Source organism: Nannobrachium achirus (genome assembly GCF_963921795.1).
Source record: "Nannobrachium achirus genome assembly, chromosome: 5".
Lineage (NCBI taxonomy): Eukaryota > Metazoa > Chordata > Actinopteri > Myctophiformes > Myctophidae > Nannobrachium > Nannobrachium achirus.
The window spans coordinates 15614503-15631676 of NC_137814.1; the positions used below are offsets into that span (position 1 = coordinate 15614503).

The window sequence follows — 17174 nt, forward strand, 5'->3', positions numbered from 1 at the left end:
AATACAGTGCCTGGAAAGGGCATTACATAGAACTGAAAATGGAAGGACCATAGGTTAAGTGTCTGTTCAGCTCTACAACGCTCTTCAACCTACTAAGGCTAGACTCATTGGCTAAGTTGACCTCAACAATGAAGATAGATGTCCCTACTGTGGTGTCAAATTTCAACATCTCAAAAGTGCATTCTGCTGTAATTATATTAGAAATGGGCAAATAAATAAGAATACAAATAAGCACCTAAACTATTTTCAAACAGTAACAGAGCACACATGAAACACATTAACCACTGTGTGCTGGATTCCAGGTAGTGAAGACTGTACGAGGGAGAAGGACACTTTGAGCAGAACACTTGTCGACATAACACCTGTCCAGGCAGGGAGGAACATGAACCCAGTGGGAATTAGGAACTTTGGTAACGATGCCACCCCAGAGCAAGAATATCATACAAGGTTTCATAATTTTAGATTGTAATTAGGGAAAAGCAAAGATGGGAGAGTTAAATGTTTTCATTTAGTTCTATTGTTTTAGCGATTTTAAATACTTTATTTCAGTGCATGTGTGCAAGTGCCTAAATGTGTCCTTTTAGACACAATAAGCTGGCAATTTATTTTATTACAATTTACAGTGACACTACTAGCCCCCATAAGTAACATCTGCCCATGAAAGATTGTGGTGCCTCTTTTTGAATGGACTTATTGTATCTAAAAATACATATTTAGCCATTGTACACATGTCCCCAAGCACTGAAAGCAATGTAATCAAAATCGCTAAAATTATAGAAGAAAATTAACACATTTTAACACTCATCTTGTCTTTTCTCTAATTACAATCTAAATATGAAATCTTGTAAAGGTGTCCATTCAGTCAAGTTTGCGATTCTATGTGGTGATGTCAGACGGAGAGAGAGAAAAACAGAGAAACCATCACTCCTCGTGCTCATGGCGGAGGGCGTTGTAGAAGCCATGGAAATCACTGGGCAACACCTGCTTCATTTCTTGCAGATGTTTGAAGTTCATCGCTTTAATGGTGCGGCGGCAAGTGTAGAGTGGGGACACTGTGGTGATGTTGCTCTTCTTCCTCAGTGATGGGGACTCGTAGGGCTTCCAGGCGTCTGAGTGGTCGATCTTGTACTCCATACTGCCATCAACGTTGTACCTAGGATGAATACAAGGACAGTGACAGGGGAGAAAAGTCAGGTTTTAATACTCATTAAATAATGTTTGTTTTGGTTTCCGCAGCTATGTCATTATTATGTATTCAAATACCTGATTGCTCGGAGGTCATGCACGGTGGGATCCCCAGTGACCTTTCCCGGGCAGATGGCTTTGCAGAGGTTCACCTGGCTGAAGTTTTTGAAGAAAGTGTGGTCTACATACTTCACTTGGTATGGCCTGGGATTGGTACGGGCTTCCCGGATGGCAACGACATACTCAGCTGGAACGCAGATGTCTCTGTTCCTCAGTCTTCTCTCAATCACACTGTGCACAGGATGTACTCATCATAAGAGGGATGTTCTTCGAGGAAGTGCACGATGCACGAAGCAAACTCGTTGGCAGAGAGACCAGCTTCCCCCTCGTGCCATAAGTAATTTGATGCATCATGTGAAGTCATGTCATACATGGTAAAGTTATGGACACAGAGCTTGGTCTTGAAATAGAGGGATGAGGCCTGTAGCTTGGAGCAGAGCAGGAGCCCCTGAAGATCCATGCATGTCACCAAGGTCTTCTCACCTGCCTCGTCTTTGTCCTTCTGCTTCATGGCTTGTGCAGTGTCCTTTTTGTTGCAGTGCTCCTTCCATGTGGCAGCCTCAATGTTCCCAGCCTTGAACGCACAGCAGGTATCACACTGGTCTTTCTTCGGGTGAAAAAGAGAGTAATTCAAACATTAAACATTCTGGTGAACACTTGCCTTGACAGCGCCTGGATGCCATGGTCTGCACTGGAACGGATATACTCTGCATGGAGGTGATTGATGGACTTGAACACAGGCTCCAGGTACATCTTAGTAGCCTGATCTCAGACTCAGCTCACTCTGAGAGTGGGCGGGGTCTCTGGTCTGGAAGCAGGCTAACATCTTAGAGGACGAGGACCGGCAGTAGTGCGAGGGAACTTTTGGAAGGTCCAGAAGGAAGGTCTTCAAGAAGTCAGACTCCTCTTTCCTTACCCTCACCCGCTTCTGCTTATCTTCCTCAGTAGGGCTTTTCCCTCTTCTTCCTACCCACTTCAAAAAAGACCACTGCTTCAAGCCTAGGGTTGACAGGAACATGCGTTGGCACACTCCGAGTCTCCTGCCATCTACGACAAGGTGACAGAAAATGGATGCCGACCTCCTGGATTTCTCTGCTCCTGTCCTCCGTCGCTTTACACTGCTCACCTCTACCAATGATGCAACATAAATCTTCCTCTCACGCCAGTCTAATTTCTCCCAGAAGTACTTGAAGATCTCTTCTCGCTTCGACTCTTCCACTTCTCTGCAGTGCAGTTTACTGGACCTGTGGCCGGCTGCAGACTGACATGACACACCCATTTTTCTTCCCTCCTTTAACACTGACTCTCTATTCTTCCTAGGCCAGATATGACTGGCCTATCATTCTACGCCTCTTCTGGATGTTGTTCTTCCAGCCCTCTGGATTTCTCCTCTTCCTACAGAGACCAGCATCAACACCTGAGGAGTCTTCTTCCACCTCAAGTCCTATATTGTGTCACAAAAAGAGAGAAAATTTGTCATTCAGACCATTAGTGTGCGAGTCTCTCTGTGTGTATCTGTGCAGCCCCTTGCGTGCACATCTGTGTGGGTATGTACATGTGTACTGTATGGATGTGTAGTTGAAAGAAAAGAGTTAAATAGCAAACATGCACCATGCAAGATACTACATTACACACATGTGCATCAATGTGTCCATATTAATAATGACAACAACACCTTCATTTCCAGATTCCGATTCACCAGGAGAATCACCATGTTGGTCACGTTCAGGTGTCCAGTTTCGATCAAGCGGATCTGGGAAAGAAAGAGGAACAAACAGAATGCACACGTTGACATAATTCAGTGTTGCTAGGACTTTGCATTCTTTGCTCTGGCTGACTTAAGCCTGGTTGTACACAAACCTTCTTCGTCCCCACTTGTGTCGTCATCCTCAACTCCTTCAGAATCTTCATCCTCCACATTTGAGTCCGGCTCAACTCTGTCTGCACCTAAAGAACAGAAAAGAAATATGAGATGTTCTCACATTAAGTGTGAGGCGCTTTCTGGTCATGTACAGTATGATTCTGAAGGAAAAAAATGAAAATGCAACATTCAGCAGTCACTATTTGTGTTTATTACAGTGATTATTAATAATAATACCTTCATATCCAGATTCAGCAGCACCAGAAGAATCACCATGTTGGTCACGTTTAGATGTTAGGGTTAGTGGTAGAGTGGATCTGGGAAAGAAAGAAACAAAATGAATGCAATGTTAACACACCTGCAATTCAGTGTCAGGCTTTGCTCTGGCCAATAGCCTCGGTTCCCTGGCACTTGTTAGTTTTACACCAACCTTCTTCTTCCCCACATGAGTGCCTATCCCGAATTAGTTCGGGATATATGATCGTATCACAGGGTGCCTATCCCGAACAAGTTCGGGATATAAAAAAAAAAAAAAAAAATTTTTTTTTTTTTGAAAAAAATTTTTTTGATTTTTTTTTTTTTTTTTTTTTGGACCCCATCAAATCTGGTGAACATGATTTCAATCGCGATTTTGCATGTTCCACCCCCATACAACCCCATCTAACATACAGGGCAGCCATGTTTGTTTACATAACATGTAAAACATAATGGCGATTATCTCAAGAATGCCTGAACGGATTTCCAATCGGATTTTTTTGTTTGAAAGCTGTGAACAAACTGCACAAATCCACTCCAATGCAATCCAGGATTGCATTGGATTTTTCAGAGCTCATTCTTCTCTGTTTTTTTCCCATGCATGAGGTGTGCAAGGTTTAATCATGGCTAAGTTGACGAAAATAAGGCTTCTAAAATGCTTGGTAGCCAATAGCTAACTTCAAGCTAACTTCATCCTCTTCCTGTACATGCAGTCATGCACAAAGGAAAGTGTTCAGGCAAGTCATGGCTGCAGGGCTTCTGCATATACCAGCATATCTCTATGGGATTTTCTCTGGCCACTGGGCGCCCTCTAGTGGTGAAAGGGGTGGCACTAAATGAGTTAAGAAGTCATCCTCAATTCCTTCTTCGCCTCCCTCATTTGAGTGAGGCGCAACAACTTCTGCTGCAGAAAAAGAGAAGAGACTGAATGTCAAATAGAAAACATGCAGCATTGACAATAATGCAAAGTGTCACATGTGTGCGTCATGTTTTTGTATGAAAGACTCTATACAGCTATTAATATTACCTTCATATCCATATCCAGATTCAGCAGCACCAGGATTATCCAACTCTAATTTAAGGTTCCATGATGAATCAAGCTCATCTGGTAAAAACATAAGAGGAACACAATGTACAGTGAATGCAAAGTAGAAATTACATTGCCAAGATGTTGCATCCTTTGCCCTTAATCTGTTTTACCACAAACCTTACTTCTCTCTCAGTGGGTGTGTGTGCGTGCGACAAAGACAAACCTTCAATCTCCTCAATTGATGAGTCCTCCACAACTGCTTCTCCTGCTGAAAGGGGAAAAAGGTCACACGAATTAATGAAATGGCTACTTTTTAAGATTGTGATACTACAGCAGATACTGATTAACAATTTGTGTTAAGGTAATAATACTATGTTTGAAACTAGTACAGCAACAATTCAAAATGGGTACTTAGTGCATGTTTAGGGATTTGTAACTAGGACAGCAGGTACAATACAAAACCACACATATGTGTTTCTATGCACTATAATTCATAACACACCACACCACATACCTTCACTCCCAGATTGAATCAAAACAGCTGACCCAGCACTGGCAGCATCAACTTGGTCACAATCAAGTGCATCTTGGAAAGATACAGATTATCATTAGAACACTGAATACAGCAGCTAATTATTGTAATTCATGATTAAAACACTTTGATTTCCAAATTAATCACACAAGTTGCACCACAGCCAGAATCACTACACACATCATTAAACTGAGCTGACTTATTCCTATTTTTCTTTCTATTTTTTTTTATCGCACAAACCTTCTTCGCTGCTTTCACTGCTCTCTAGTACAGTCTCTGCCTCGTCATGTCTGCCCCTGACATACTTGACGCTAACCAAAGCACACAGCTCCTCCATAGAATACATCATCCTGAAATGTTATACTGAAAATAAAAGGAGAATACAGGGTTAAAATCAAGGGTAACACAATGGTGTAAAGTAATTAAGTACATTTTCTTAAGTACTGTACTTGAGTACAATATTGAGGTATTTGTACTTGACTAGAGTATTATCAATTTCCAATACTTTTAATCCACTATATCTCAGATCCAAATATTTTACTTTTACTCCACTACAAGCTGAATTATTTCCAATTTCCAATACTTGTACTCCTCTATATCACAGATCAAAATTATTGTACTTTAATACACAACAAGCTGAGTGCCTTTGGAGTACTTTTACTCCAATGCAAGCTCACAGTGCGACACATTGTGAGCATGTAGATCTGCCATTTTCAAAATATTTGAAATGGGACATTCTGCATAGAGTACTTTTACTTTTGGCACTTTAAGTACATTTTGATGCCAACACTTTAGCCATTTTATCAAGTACATTTTGAATTCCAGACTTTTACTTGTAACAGAGTATTTCTACATTACATTATTGATATTTGTACTTAAAGTAAAAACATTTGAGTACTTTTACCACACGTAATGGTACGTTTTTGTCCAGATGGAACCAAATGGACCCTTTATGGACCCGTTAAGGGTCCATTTGGTTCCATTGACACTCCATAGAAGTTGTTGTGCTGGCAGCTTAATGTAATGGTACGTTTGTGTCCAGATGGAACCAAATGGACCCTTTATGGACCCGTAAAGGGTCCATTTGGTTCCATGGACACTCCATAGAAGTTGTTGTGCTGGCAGCTTAATGTAAGGTATAAGGTAAAGGTAAATGGAAAACCACATGGCAAATTATTTGATCGATAACGCCAGTTGCGGTGGGTTGACGGAGGCGAACCATGTTTGAAGCAAAATCAGTGTACGACGCTGCTTGTTCAGAGAACAAACAGACAACACAAACATCAGAGAACAATACTTTCCTTGAATAATAACAATTCACACGACGCCAAGCACAATCGTGAACATGATCGTTGGTATAACCTAAGCATACAGTTCTCAACAAGACATTTGGTGATACTTTACCTTGTAATAATGTCGAATTCCGTGTCGTTTAGTGAAGAAAAAGTTTGTTGCTCTGAATCATTCCCCTCCTCCAGTCCTTCTCCCGCGGTTAGATACGCGTAGTGTGATGGACAGGTTGAACATCCAATGGTGATGTCGTTTCGGAGCGTATCTCCGTTGGCTGTTGGATACGCGGTGTGATGGACAGGTCCCACATCCAATGGTGATTACTGTTTCAGCGTATCTCCCCGCCCATTACATACGCGGTTTGAGGGACATGTCAAACATCCAATGGTGATGCGTGTTAAATAGCTTGGTCAATAAAACAACTTTCCATTGGCCATTTACACACCAGCTGATACTAGCAGAGAGAGGAGAGTGAATGTAATCCAACTATGATGAAAAGTAAAAATCCATAATAATGGACTTACGTGGTTTTCATTGGACAGCGACGATATTCTGTACTACTAACCATGTTCATCTTTTTCGATTAAAACACATGAATCATGACATGTTTACGTCTTGTGAATTATATCAGCTTTATTCAAATGCATTCAGACAATACAGGCAATATCATTTCACAGGCAATTAGCCTTTTATTTAGGAAAACAATAGAATGTAGTCTTGTATCAGCTTTATTCAAATGTATTCAGACAATACAAGCAATATCATTTCACATGCAATTGGCCTTTTATTTAGGAAAACAATAGAATGTAGAGTATTGTATTTTGGGCGGATTTTGTTTGCATATTGTAAATTAAATTGAATAAGGTTCTGAATAATGTAGGTGTAGCTATAGAATAGGCAAAGACAAATGTGTGTTGTGAATAGAATCAATAGTTTCCTTCCCAATAAAGTACAGGGGTGTGAGTTTTCCTGAACCAAACAGTCGTCAACCTCCCTCACCACGAAGGACCACAGAAAGTTTGTTGTTCCTTCTTGGAGCTCTTTCAAGAGGTTGAATCTCAAATCTGATTGCTGCTACATCCTGCCATCGGAACCCTGATCGGCTGATGTGGTCCATGTCATCACAGTTCCTGAAAGAAAAATAAATGTACCCAAGACAAGACTATGTATATTATTAAATGTATTTTTATGTATGGTAAGAACAGATATTTACTGTTACTATAGCTATCATTTTACAATGTTAATGAAACTGGACTTAGTCAAAAGTAAAGTTGTTTATAACATGTACTGTGTAGACTATTTTTACTTTAATTAAAGAATACATTTAACCAAATGAACCTGTAAAGGTCTACACTCAGATTGAAATTAACATTGAGGATTTTTACTCTATTTGTACAGATTGTTTGGTCCCCATATACTCGTTTGATAATCACCAAATTAATAAGAGGTAATAAGAATTGACTTGTATTATCCCACATTCCCACTGACCCCCATTTAGGCCAGTGACCCCATAAGAGAACATTTTTACGGCTCTAGCAGTGATTCCCAACCATTTTAATTTCAAGGACCCCCAGTTTGACATCCATTAGGCTACTGACCCCCCATTTAATAGCATTTGTATCTCTGAGACCCCAACTTATATTGTAAAATCATACGTTAGCATAACTCAGAGTGTACACATGGAACCAAATGATTTGTACAGTTACATACCCCTAAGGGTCCATTTGGTTCCTAACTATAATTTAGCTGGGGACCCCCTGGAACTCCCTGGGGGTCCCCGGACCCCACTTAGAACCAACAGTCTGATGATGTAATAGCCTATTATAGACGGAGCTAAGATGCTAATGAGGCTAGCGTTAATATTAAACTTTCTTTACATCAAATAAAGACCCCGGACTAAACCCTAAAAGACACTACTGCTAAGCACATTTAACAAACGTTTTATTAGATAGATTGCTGTATTTTATGATAATAATAGCGACGTTATCTTACCTTTCTCTGTCGGCTCTGCTGTGAAGACTGTAGCATAGTTACATACGTTTCCCATAAACAACAGAAAGCAGAGATTACTCACTTTTACCAGACATGGCAACCGCTGCCAACAATGGAGAATTATGATTGGCTAGTGGAAAGGCCGCACCCCCATTGGCTCTCTGCCGATCACGTGATTATTGGCCGTATTCATTCCATGCATGCATTCGTGTGCGTCATACAGATTCGTGTGCGTGAGATGATGAAAGCATTCGTGATGAAGTAACCAACAAAACAACTCGTAAATCAGTAAGAAAATATTCGTATTTTGTCTTGTTTTTTAGTTTTGGCATTATAATCACTGCAGCTTCCCCAAAAACATTCATACTTTTTTTTTTTTTACGGATATTTTTTTCCAATTAATTTGTTTACGTATAGTTTTTTTGGTAAAAATGTTTACGAGTAAAAAAAAGGCAAAGTACGAATACGAATTTGAATTGTCCTAAATATAACCCCATAGGAGGGGCCTTAATTATTTTATACTTTAGCTATTCTAAAATAGCAGATCGACAAGCTCACAGCACCCGCTGCGAGCTTGTAGATCGGCTATTTTTGGAAAGTCGTGAAAATGTGTGCAAATCTTTGAATACATGTATTTTTTAAGCGCATTTTGGGGGTCCTTGACATGTAAAGAATTTGAGCACCACTGACATAGAAACCAAAAACCTTAGAAGGATTTTAAATATTCAAAGACTTGCACAAATTTTCAGGATTTTTCAAAAATAGCAGATCTACAAGCAGCTTGTATATCTGCTATTTTTCAATTGTTAAAGCACAAAATAATGCGTAATAATAATGCGTTCCCAGTCTAAATGGGTTAAACCCCCCCCCCCCCCCCTATGAAGAACATTCATGGGGGGCCCGCAGTGAACCCTTGTACCCAGGGCCCAGAATTTGGTGCGTCACCCCTGCGTTCATCAGATACATTTCTATGCATTATGACCTCGTATGAATCAGAAGAACGGGATACCGATCGATGGAAGAGGAGCCGGCAACGCTTTGTACTGAATGAGGGATTCTGGCGTTGACATGTCCCCCAGTTCAACAGTGACATAGATCTGTGTGACCTTGGATGTCTTTGCTACTGAAGAACGTGGGTCTACTCTGGGCTGTAATTAACCTCCAAGCCAGGGAAGCTACAGTACTTCCTCCCCGGTAATGAAACGGCGTCGGCGGGGGGCTGATTACAGCATCAAATGTCCTTTGAGCAATATTTATATTCATGTCTGTATTTACATTTAAATGACAGTTATAAGAGTTGCCTCACTTCTTAATCTGTTCTTTACGTTGTCTTTGAACTATGTTGCCATACACAACTACTGCTAGACACAAAGAATCTCACATTTTAAGAACTAGAAGTCTAGTCGGCGACCTGGCCAACTCGGGAACAATGTAAATAGGGAATGAATGCCCCGCCTTTTAATGCAAACCCCATTATACCTGTTGTCATAGGATCTGTTTTGACCATCTGTTTGCCTGTGTCCATTTTTGCCCATTGACTCATGTGGTGTACGTGATGTCAGAGCCTTTTATGAAGTGATGTCACAATGAGTCAGCGCTTGTGCCGATTTCCTCCGGAACAGCCTGATGTCAACAATCAGCTCTGCATAAGGAGATTCCAAATGTTTCGCGCCGGTTTCGGAAAACCGCGCATCGGGTCGAGTCGAGGTCCGGCACATGCACTCCGCGCCGCGTCGGGGACTATGTTATCTTGATTATTTATTTACCAAGTTCCGCCGCAGACAGTACAAAGGCAGGGCCCTTAGCCAATGAAATGCAATTGACGGAAAAACATCTGGGAGTGGTGTTAGCTGGAGTATTGGTTGAGCTTCACATGACAAACATAAGAAATGAAGGAAAAACTACATTTATTTGATTAAGAGTTTTTATTTTAGTTATTTGTTTAAATTATTTCTTTACAAGCGAGCCCACACTGTTTCGTAGGAACAGTACTTCCAGTTTCCATTAAAACCCCAAGAATTCCTATTCCTCTGTGAAGAGATTTGGGGGAGGGGGAATTATGGGCCCAGGTTTGGACCCATGGGCGACCTCTGTCAGTGAAGCATATAGGGTTAACACAAAGGGTGCATATCGGGATTTAAAATTCGACCGTCAAGTGCTTTCCCCGACTTAACTAATTTTCTGCCATCTCCTGAGTTTCCCGAGTTTTGGCTGTTTGTTTTTAGTTTTTTTAACTTCCTTCTATCTACTAGGCATGATCGCGATCGCTAAATTGCATGTTTATACCAACCCCATCTTTCAAACATGGCAGCCATGTTTGTTTACTTTTGAAGAAAACATAATGGCTGCTATCTCATGAATGCCTGAACCAGTAGCGTAGCGACCCCCCGCCGGGCCCGAATGCGAGGTTTTTTCACCAAACATTGGTCAGAAACAGCACAGCACAGCAGCTGAGTCTGACAACACAATAAAATACAGTAGGCAACAGCGGCAATCAGAACACAATAGGTACAGTATAAATGAGGGGTCTTCAATGTTTTCAGGCCAAGGACCCCTTAGTTGAGAGAGAGATGAAGCAGGGACCCCCACAACCTTTTCAGAGATTCCATAGTTACATCGTTTGACAGCACAATCATCAGTGTATTTTGGATTCATGTCAATTTGTGTTTCAGGTATTTAACCACTTGAGCCGTCATTACCTAATAAACTTGACCTTTCACTCTGTACTTTCAGTCTGTCCATTTCCCCTCTAAAACAAACCTCTTTGCCGATCTACAAGCTCACAAGCTTGTAGATCTGCTATTTTTGGCTACTGTTCTCATAATATGGACACTAGGGTTCAAGTGGTTAATATAAAAAGGATTGGAAGATTTGGAGGACCCCCTGTAGTAACTCTGTCTGAGGGCACCCTGTTGAGGACCCCCTGTTGAAGACCCCTGGTATAAATGCTATTAATTACCTTTGAGTGGAAATTCTGTTCCTAATCCTCCTCCTCTGAGTCACGGACTGATCAACAATATCCTACTTGCTTCTGTAGCCTACAACTCTTTCTTTTTTTAATTGGGTGTCGGGGCCACCAAAGAAATCAGATATTAGTTTCAGAGCCATGCTGTAGAAAACTACCGATAACAGCCCTAAACGCTAAACAGATGGCAGAGAGAAGATATAATTCTCATGCCTACCGCTAAAAGTAAACAGGAAACAGCTGTCCTCAAGCAACTGATCTGATTGGGCAATCAGTCAAGAGGGGCAATAGAGTGTCTTCTCAATACGGTAGGCATTTCAAAATAAAAGTTTATTTTTTATTTATTTTTTTATTTTATTTTTCCCCGGAGCGGTGGCGGGCCCCCTCCCCCCCGGGCCCTAATGCGACTGCATTGGCTGCTTTTCCTATAGCTCCGCCCGTGCGCCCTGAACATATTTCCAAGCAGATGTTTTTGTTTGAAAGCTGTGAACGGCGTGTGCACACGTGGTGCATGATCTGTGCATGGGCGTGCATTATTATGGGTCAATTTGGCATCCTGGCACTTTGGCAGCCATTTTTAAAGGACAGAGTAAGTGCCAAGTCTGCGTGCGCTCTGTGGCACCCGCCACTTAAGCAAAAAACTCAAATCCCCATAATCCATCGGGAGAAAACGGAATCAAGAAGTGTAATCCACCGTTAGCAATGGAATGAAATGTAATCGGATTACTTCCGGGACCAGTACTGCGTTCATGGAGCCTCGAGAATCAGGTAAAAAAAAAAATGCAAAGCTACAAAATTCATAAATTATATACCCGGAAACTACTGGGTTAATGTTTTATAGGTATGTTTTGGCAATTTATTTAATATATATTGCAATAAACTACATTTAATTAAAATGAAGTGCAACGAAGTGGATGTTTGCATTCATCATATTAAGTGTTCCTGCTACAGTAAATTGAAAATCCATCATGGTCAGCGTACGTCGCTAGGAAAACCACATATTGCCGTGAATGAATATTCAAAACCGTATGATAAATGTCCTCAATCATAATTAATTAATATTCTATTATTAAAGGTAGCACGTAATGGCAGGAAGTGCATTTGAGGTGAGGACATACGGGGGGTGGTGGAACTGCGACCGCAGTTTTCCCGGTGAACCTAAGCGCAACGGTGGGGGCCGATGGGCAAGGAGGGTCGCGAGCTTATGAGAAACAACTAAAATAAGACTTTAAACCTGGCAAAAACAGTTGTGTGCATTAGCGCAAGATGAGGATAAAGGAAATCATTAAATGGAAAACATTCAATTAAACTTCTGAAAAGCCTACTAGTTCTTAAAACCTGGCGAATTAGCGCAAGATTAGATGAGGATAAAGGAAATGGAAAACATTAAATTAGCTTCTGAAAAGGCTTCTAAGCCTACACTAACCTACTAGTAAAACTAGAACCGCGATCTCGCCACACGTGAATAATTGTGGCTGTAAACAATAACACAGACAATATATATATCCTTAGTCTAGTAGTGGGAAGAAGAGGTTATCATCATGGCCCCAAATAACTTTTAAATATCTTGCAATTGGCGACGAGTCTCTTACGAAATCAGCAAGAGTGCCTCTCAATACATAAAGCTATATAACTTCTCCATCATCGCCGGCAATAGTCAGTGGTGTGTGTTCCCCACGCTCCCGCGCCCCCACCGTTGCGCTTAGGTTCACCGGGAATTCGGGAAAACTGCGGTAGCGGGGGGAGCTGAGGTGTGTGTTGTGGGGGGGAGGGGGTAATAGGACAGCGCTAACCTGCATCCAATTAACCTTTCCCCTTACATATAAACCACTTGTTGGCTCGCGAGGGAACCGTGAAATTCACATAATGAAGCATGCGACATTTTGCTCAGAAATTAGCCTGTGATGATGGACGGGCTGCGAGGTTTCGTCTGCGCTCTATACGTTAATTAAAATTAAATTTTAATTGCGGTGCAGCACCGCAGCACTTATCCTTTTGGCGTGGACAGTTTCTGAAATGGCATGCAGTAAAGACCGCTGGTACTTGGGGGTCCTGTTATCTGCGTGTCTTTCCTGGAAGTGGAGACCACCGGGAACCACCTCGCTGACATTAATACTGCAACTATGAAGAGCACACATTTTCAACCGTATTATCGTATCATATAATAATTGGTCCTGACTAATTCTCAACATAAGATGAAACCATTTCTGTCGAGTCACTCTGCCTCTTAGATGTGGGCTGTGGAGCGTTCAGAACACTGTCTACCAGTGATATAGTCGGTGGGGATTCCAAGCTAATTGGAAAAAAAACATCCTTTGTCTTCCTGGAGAGTTATCATGCTGCAATAGACAGGGTTCCCAACTTCCCACACATCCTTACCAATTAATTTCCAAAACTTTTCCAGAATATTTAACCCGATTTCCAGGACTATATAACGATAATTCAGCTCAATAGAGTCGCTTACTCCTATGCGCAATGCCCAAAGACAGGTAGTGTATGCCAGTGGTTCTCAACCTTTTCAGGCCGTGACCCCCGAAATAATCATATTTGAACTGGGGATTTCAGATGACTAAAATTATAACTAAAACTAAATAAATAAAAAAATCTGTCAAAATCAACATTGGATATGGCCATGTGGTAACTGCCCACCTCAGAGAAGCGTAATGAGTTGGCAGAAATTGGTTCAATCTTAAGAAGAGCATTAGTGAGGAAGAATGCTCCTTTAACCACTTTCACCTTGGTGCCCATATTTTGGCCATGGCATTAGTTTTACCTTTTTTTCTTTTTTATAGATTCCAAAATATTCAAGATTTTTTTTTTTTTAATGACCCACCTACAAACTCACATTGTGACACATTTTGAGCTTCTATTTTTATATAGCTTAAACCAGTGGTTCTCAACCTTTTCAGGCCGTGACCCCCAAAATAATCATATTTGATTTGATGACGAGCACTCTTAGAGTTGAGGCATTATATTTTGTATAACACGGTTCTATTGTGAAAATAGCAGATCTACATGATCACCACACCTGTTGTGCGCATGTAGATCGGCTATTTTCACAATTTCTGCCTCTAATATTTGACAATTTGGCCAATGTTTAATTTGTCATTTCAGAGGTATTAAAAAGTCCTTAAATTGTCACTTTGGAAATGTGCAGATACGCTCTATAGTCTATATACACTTAAACTTTATGTTGGTTTGTTTACTGTTGAGTGAGAAAACAATGTTGCACATTAAGTTAATCATCTGGGGACCCCCCAAAATATTTTGGGGACCCCCAGGGGGGTCCCGATCCACAGGTTGAGAACCACTGGCTTAAACTGTGGCGAATGTACAGTACGTATGCATGTAGCGCTGAAAGATCTAATGAGATAAGAAGGAAAGTCTCATGCAAATGTCTGTTAAAAATTCATCACTCATTGCGTTGTAGATAAATGTCCTTTCCATTACTATGCCGTTATTAAATGAACAAATGGCCTTGCACGTGGGTTGACTAATGAGACCTATGGTGTTTGGCCATGGACTGGAAATCTTTCATCTTTATGAACTGAAAGAGTTAAGCCTCGATCAGAGTCGGCTCCGCAGTGTAGTCTTTTTGAGTCATAAAACTACAACGTTACGTCATTCCTCGCGGTGAAGAGCTTTCCACCGCGAGTCCCGACACATCTCTCTGTTTTTACTATCAGACAGATAGGCTCTTCACCCCGTTCACTGATTGGTCGATCTAGACCAGTCAGTCACGGTGAATAGGACTTCACCGTGACTGACTATGATGACCTTCACTTATTTTCTGCCTTGAGGTGGAAAGCTTAATTTCCACCTAAAATTTGCGGTGGATAGCTCTTCACCGCAGACTCTGATCGAGGCTTTACAGTATCTGTGTCCACACGCCTTCGGGCAAGGTAACGGAATCCCTAATTTGTGAATGCACTTAGAAAGGATTAAGACCTAAAGGTGGTTGCACACTGCACTGTGTTTTTCGGTTACGTTTTTGGAAATCCGAAATTCTCGAAAGCATTTTTCAGGCCAACGAGAGAGATAGGAGAGAGAGAGAGAGAGAGAGAGCAAAGGACCCAGTAGTGACAGTTGACAAAATCGAATAAAATCAACCCTGGTCCGAAAAAATAAATACGAAACGGGCGGCAGTGTGCAAACGTGATTGACATAACGTGTTCGATTTTTGTTATTTACTCACTCCAAAATTCACTCCGATATTCGGCCTGGAAAAACGCAGCAGTGTGCAACGACCTTAAAGGAGTAGTTCACCCCCAAAATGACTTTTTTTCTATTGATTACTCACGCCATGGAGACTAGAGTTCAATAATATTTTTAGTTTTTTGTCACATTCCTAAGACAAAAATGTGACAACAATAAATTTACCCCCATTCGTTCCGGATGGGGACCTGTTTCGAAACGGGTCCCCATCCGGAATCAATGGGGGTAAATTTACTCGAATCAATTTTTTTTCTTAGGAATGTGACAAAAACCAAAAGATATTATTGAACTCTACTCTCCATGGCGTGAGTAATCAATAGAAAAAAAGTCATTTTGGGGGTGAACTACTCCTTTAAGGCTGATTCTACAAATGTCTTCTGAATCCTTCTACGGTTTTTGAAAACAAAAAAAAACGTATGTTTCTATGATCAGCGGTTCTCAAACTTGTGAAACAGATGATGCTTTCCAGGTCTAAATGGACTGTCTAAACTGTCTTCAACTATGCTGAGGAATAAGGCCCCTGATATTCTGAGTGAGGGGCCACATAATATCCGAGAGATTTGTGTCTAGAAAATCCAGTGGCAATGGGAATTCAACACAATGGAAACCTCCAGATAAGTTGTTGTTGTAGTTGTACAGCCCCAGGCTGCTAACACTCAATATTGACCCTTGGATATGGTAAAGGTGAAATATTGATCTACCTTACGTGCCCCTATTGCACTGTCAAGCCAGCCTCATTTACACTCGTAATGCTGCCGGAATGGCCAGACACGACGCAACTAACATATAGCTTAAAAAACCCGCGACCACGTACATAAACGTGACATCCTCCCAAAGGCCCCGTTTATACAATGCAATGCCGTTTCCACGAGAAAACCACAAAATTAAACGTCAGATATGCATTCCATTCAGACGACGACGGCATTTTCGGAGGTTGGACATTTTTGAGTGAAAATCTGTGAAGCGATCCTCCTTGTGTTTCCATCTAAACGGGCGAGTTACAGGGAAACCGCAAATTGTGTGATGTAATGACTGACGCTGCAAAGCCGACAGCAGTGGAGCGCAGTGGAGCCTGTACGCTGCCATGGTGATAATAAATGCTTTGACAGGAAGGAGAGCGGACATGATGTCACACACTTCCAGATAGCGCGTCACTGCCACCTAGCGACCTGGTGTGCACACTACTTAGTTTTAGTCTCCATCTGGACACTGGATTAAAATGTGAGAACGCGATGACATTTTGCGTTCTCTCTACAAACCGTTGTCGAGCTAGTAAACATGGCCTTAGTTTCAAACAAACCTGTGTCTCAAAGAATTAATACCCCGCGCTGGCAACTGAGGAGTAGTTAGTTCCGTGACGTTCAATGCCCTGTGGGAGAACTTAAGTATTTCTATCAAGGAAACTCCCCATCTTTATGCACATAAATCTGGATTTAAGCTTCGTTTAGGTGCCGGAAAATAGCTGATCTACAAGCTCAGCGTGTGCATTTTCAGTGTGCCTGCAACGTAGCATATCAAGCACAGATGCACAGAATCTCTGTACGTATACGTCTGTAAAACGTATCTCGAGAGCCGCTCGCCGGACGTCTTCAAGTTTCGGCACACGTACACGCGAGGGAGTGCAGTGCCCGGCGCCGGGTCGGCCGCATAGGCGGATTGCCCAGAACCGCCATATTCTGGCCATATGGCCCGAATGAGCCATGGCAACCCCAGCCTATGCTTTGTTTGGCAAAGTCCTCACACAAAGTCTCTGCCATTTGGTTAATTAGTCCAGTGTTTCTCAAACTTT

At 41.6% G+C, this 17174-nt stretch overlaps 2 protein-coding genes across 3 annotated transcripts in view; both read right to left on the reverse strand.

Moving 5' to 3' along the window:
- Window positions 1-17174, reverse strand: part of astn1 (astrotactin 1) — a gene marked incomplete at both ends in the record, with an annotated part of 673839 nt that overhangs the window by 407297 nt on the left and 249368 nt on the right. The window lies entirely within an intron of this gene.
- LOC308286252 (uncharacterized protein) lies at window positions 1579-6404 on the reverse strand. 2 transcript variants are annotated; one of them, XM_080727228.1, is made up of 6 exons: window positions 6328-6404; window positions 5164-5286; window positions 4906-4977; window positions 3106-3192; window positions 2921-2998; window positions 1579-2689 (listed from the first exon to the last, which is right to left on the reverse strand). In XM_080727228.1, exons 2-6 carry the CDS (start codon window positions 5270-5272, stop codon window positions 2562-2564), a joined length of 474 nt encoding a protein of 157 aa, XP_080583354.1. In that variant the 5' UTR covers window positions 5273-5286; window positions 6328-6404; the 3' UTR covers window positions 1579-2561. The 2 variants fall into 2 exon arrangements, with proteins under 2 accessions (XP_080583354.1, XP_080583355.1); XM_080727229.1 differs by lacking the exons at window positions 4906-4977; window positions 5164-5286; window positions 6328-6404 and adding an exon at window positions 3344-3410.

What these genes read in the sequence shown, in the direction of transcription:
- LOC308286252 (XM_080727228.1), bottom strand. Translation starts at nt 5,272, where the DNA reads ATGATGTATTCTATGGAGGAGCTGTGTGCTTTGGTTAGCGTCAAGTAT. An exon ending in CAGTGAAAGCAGCGAAGAAG is followed by an intron (nt 4,978 to 5,163) that starts GTTTGTGCGATA and finishes TATCTTTCCAAG; the next exon opens with ATGCACTTGATTGTGACCAA. An exon ending in GATTCAATCTGGGAGTGAAG is followed by an intron (nt 3,193 to 4,905) that starts GTATGTGGTGTG and finishes TCTGTTCTTTAG; the next exon opens with GTGCAGACAGAGTTGAGCCG.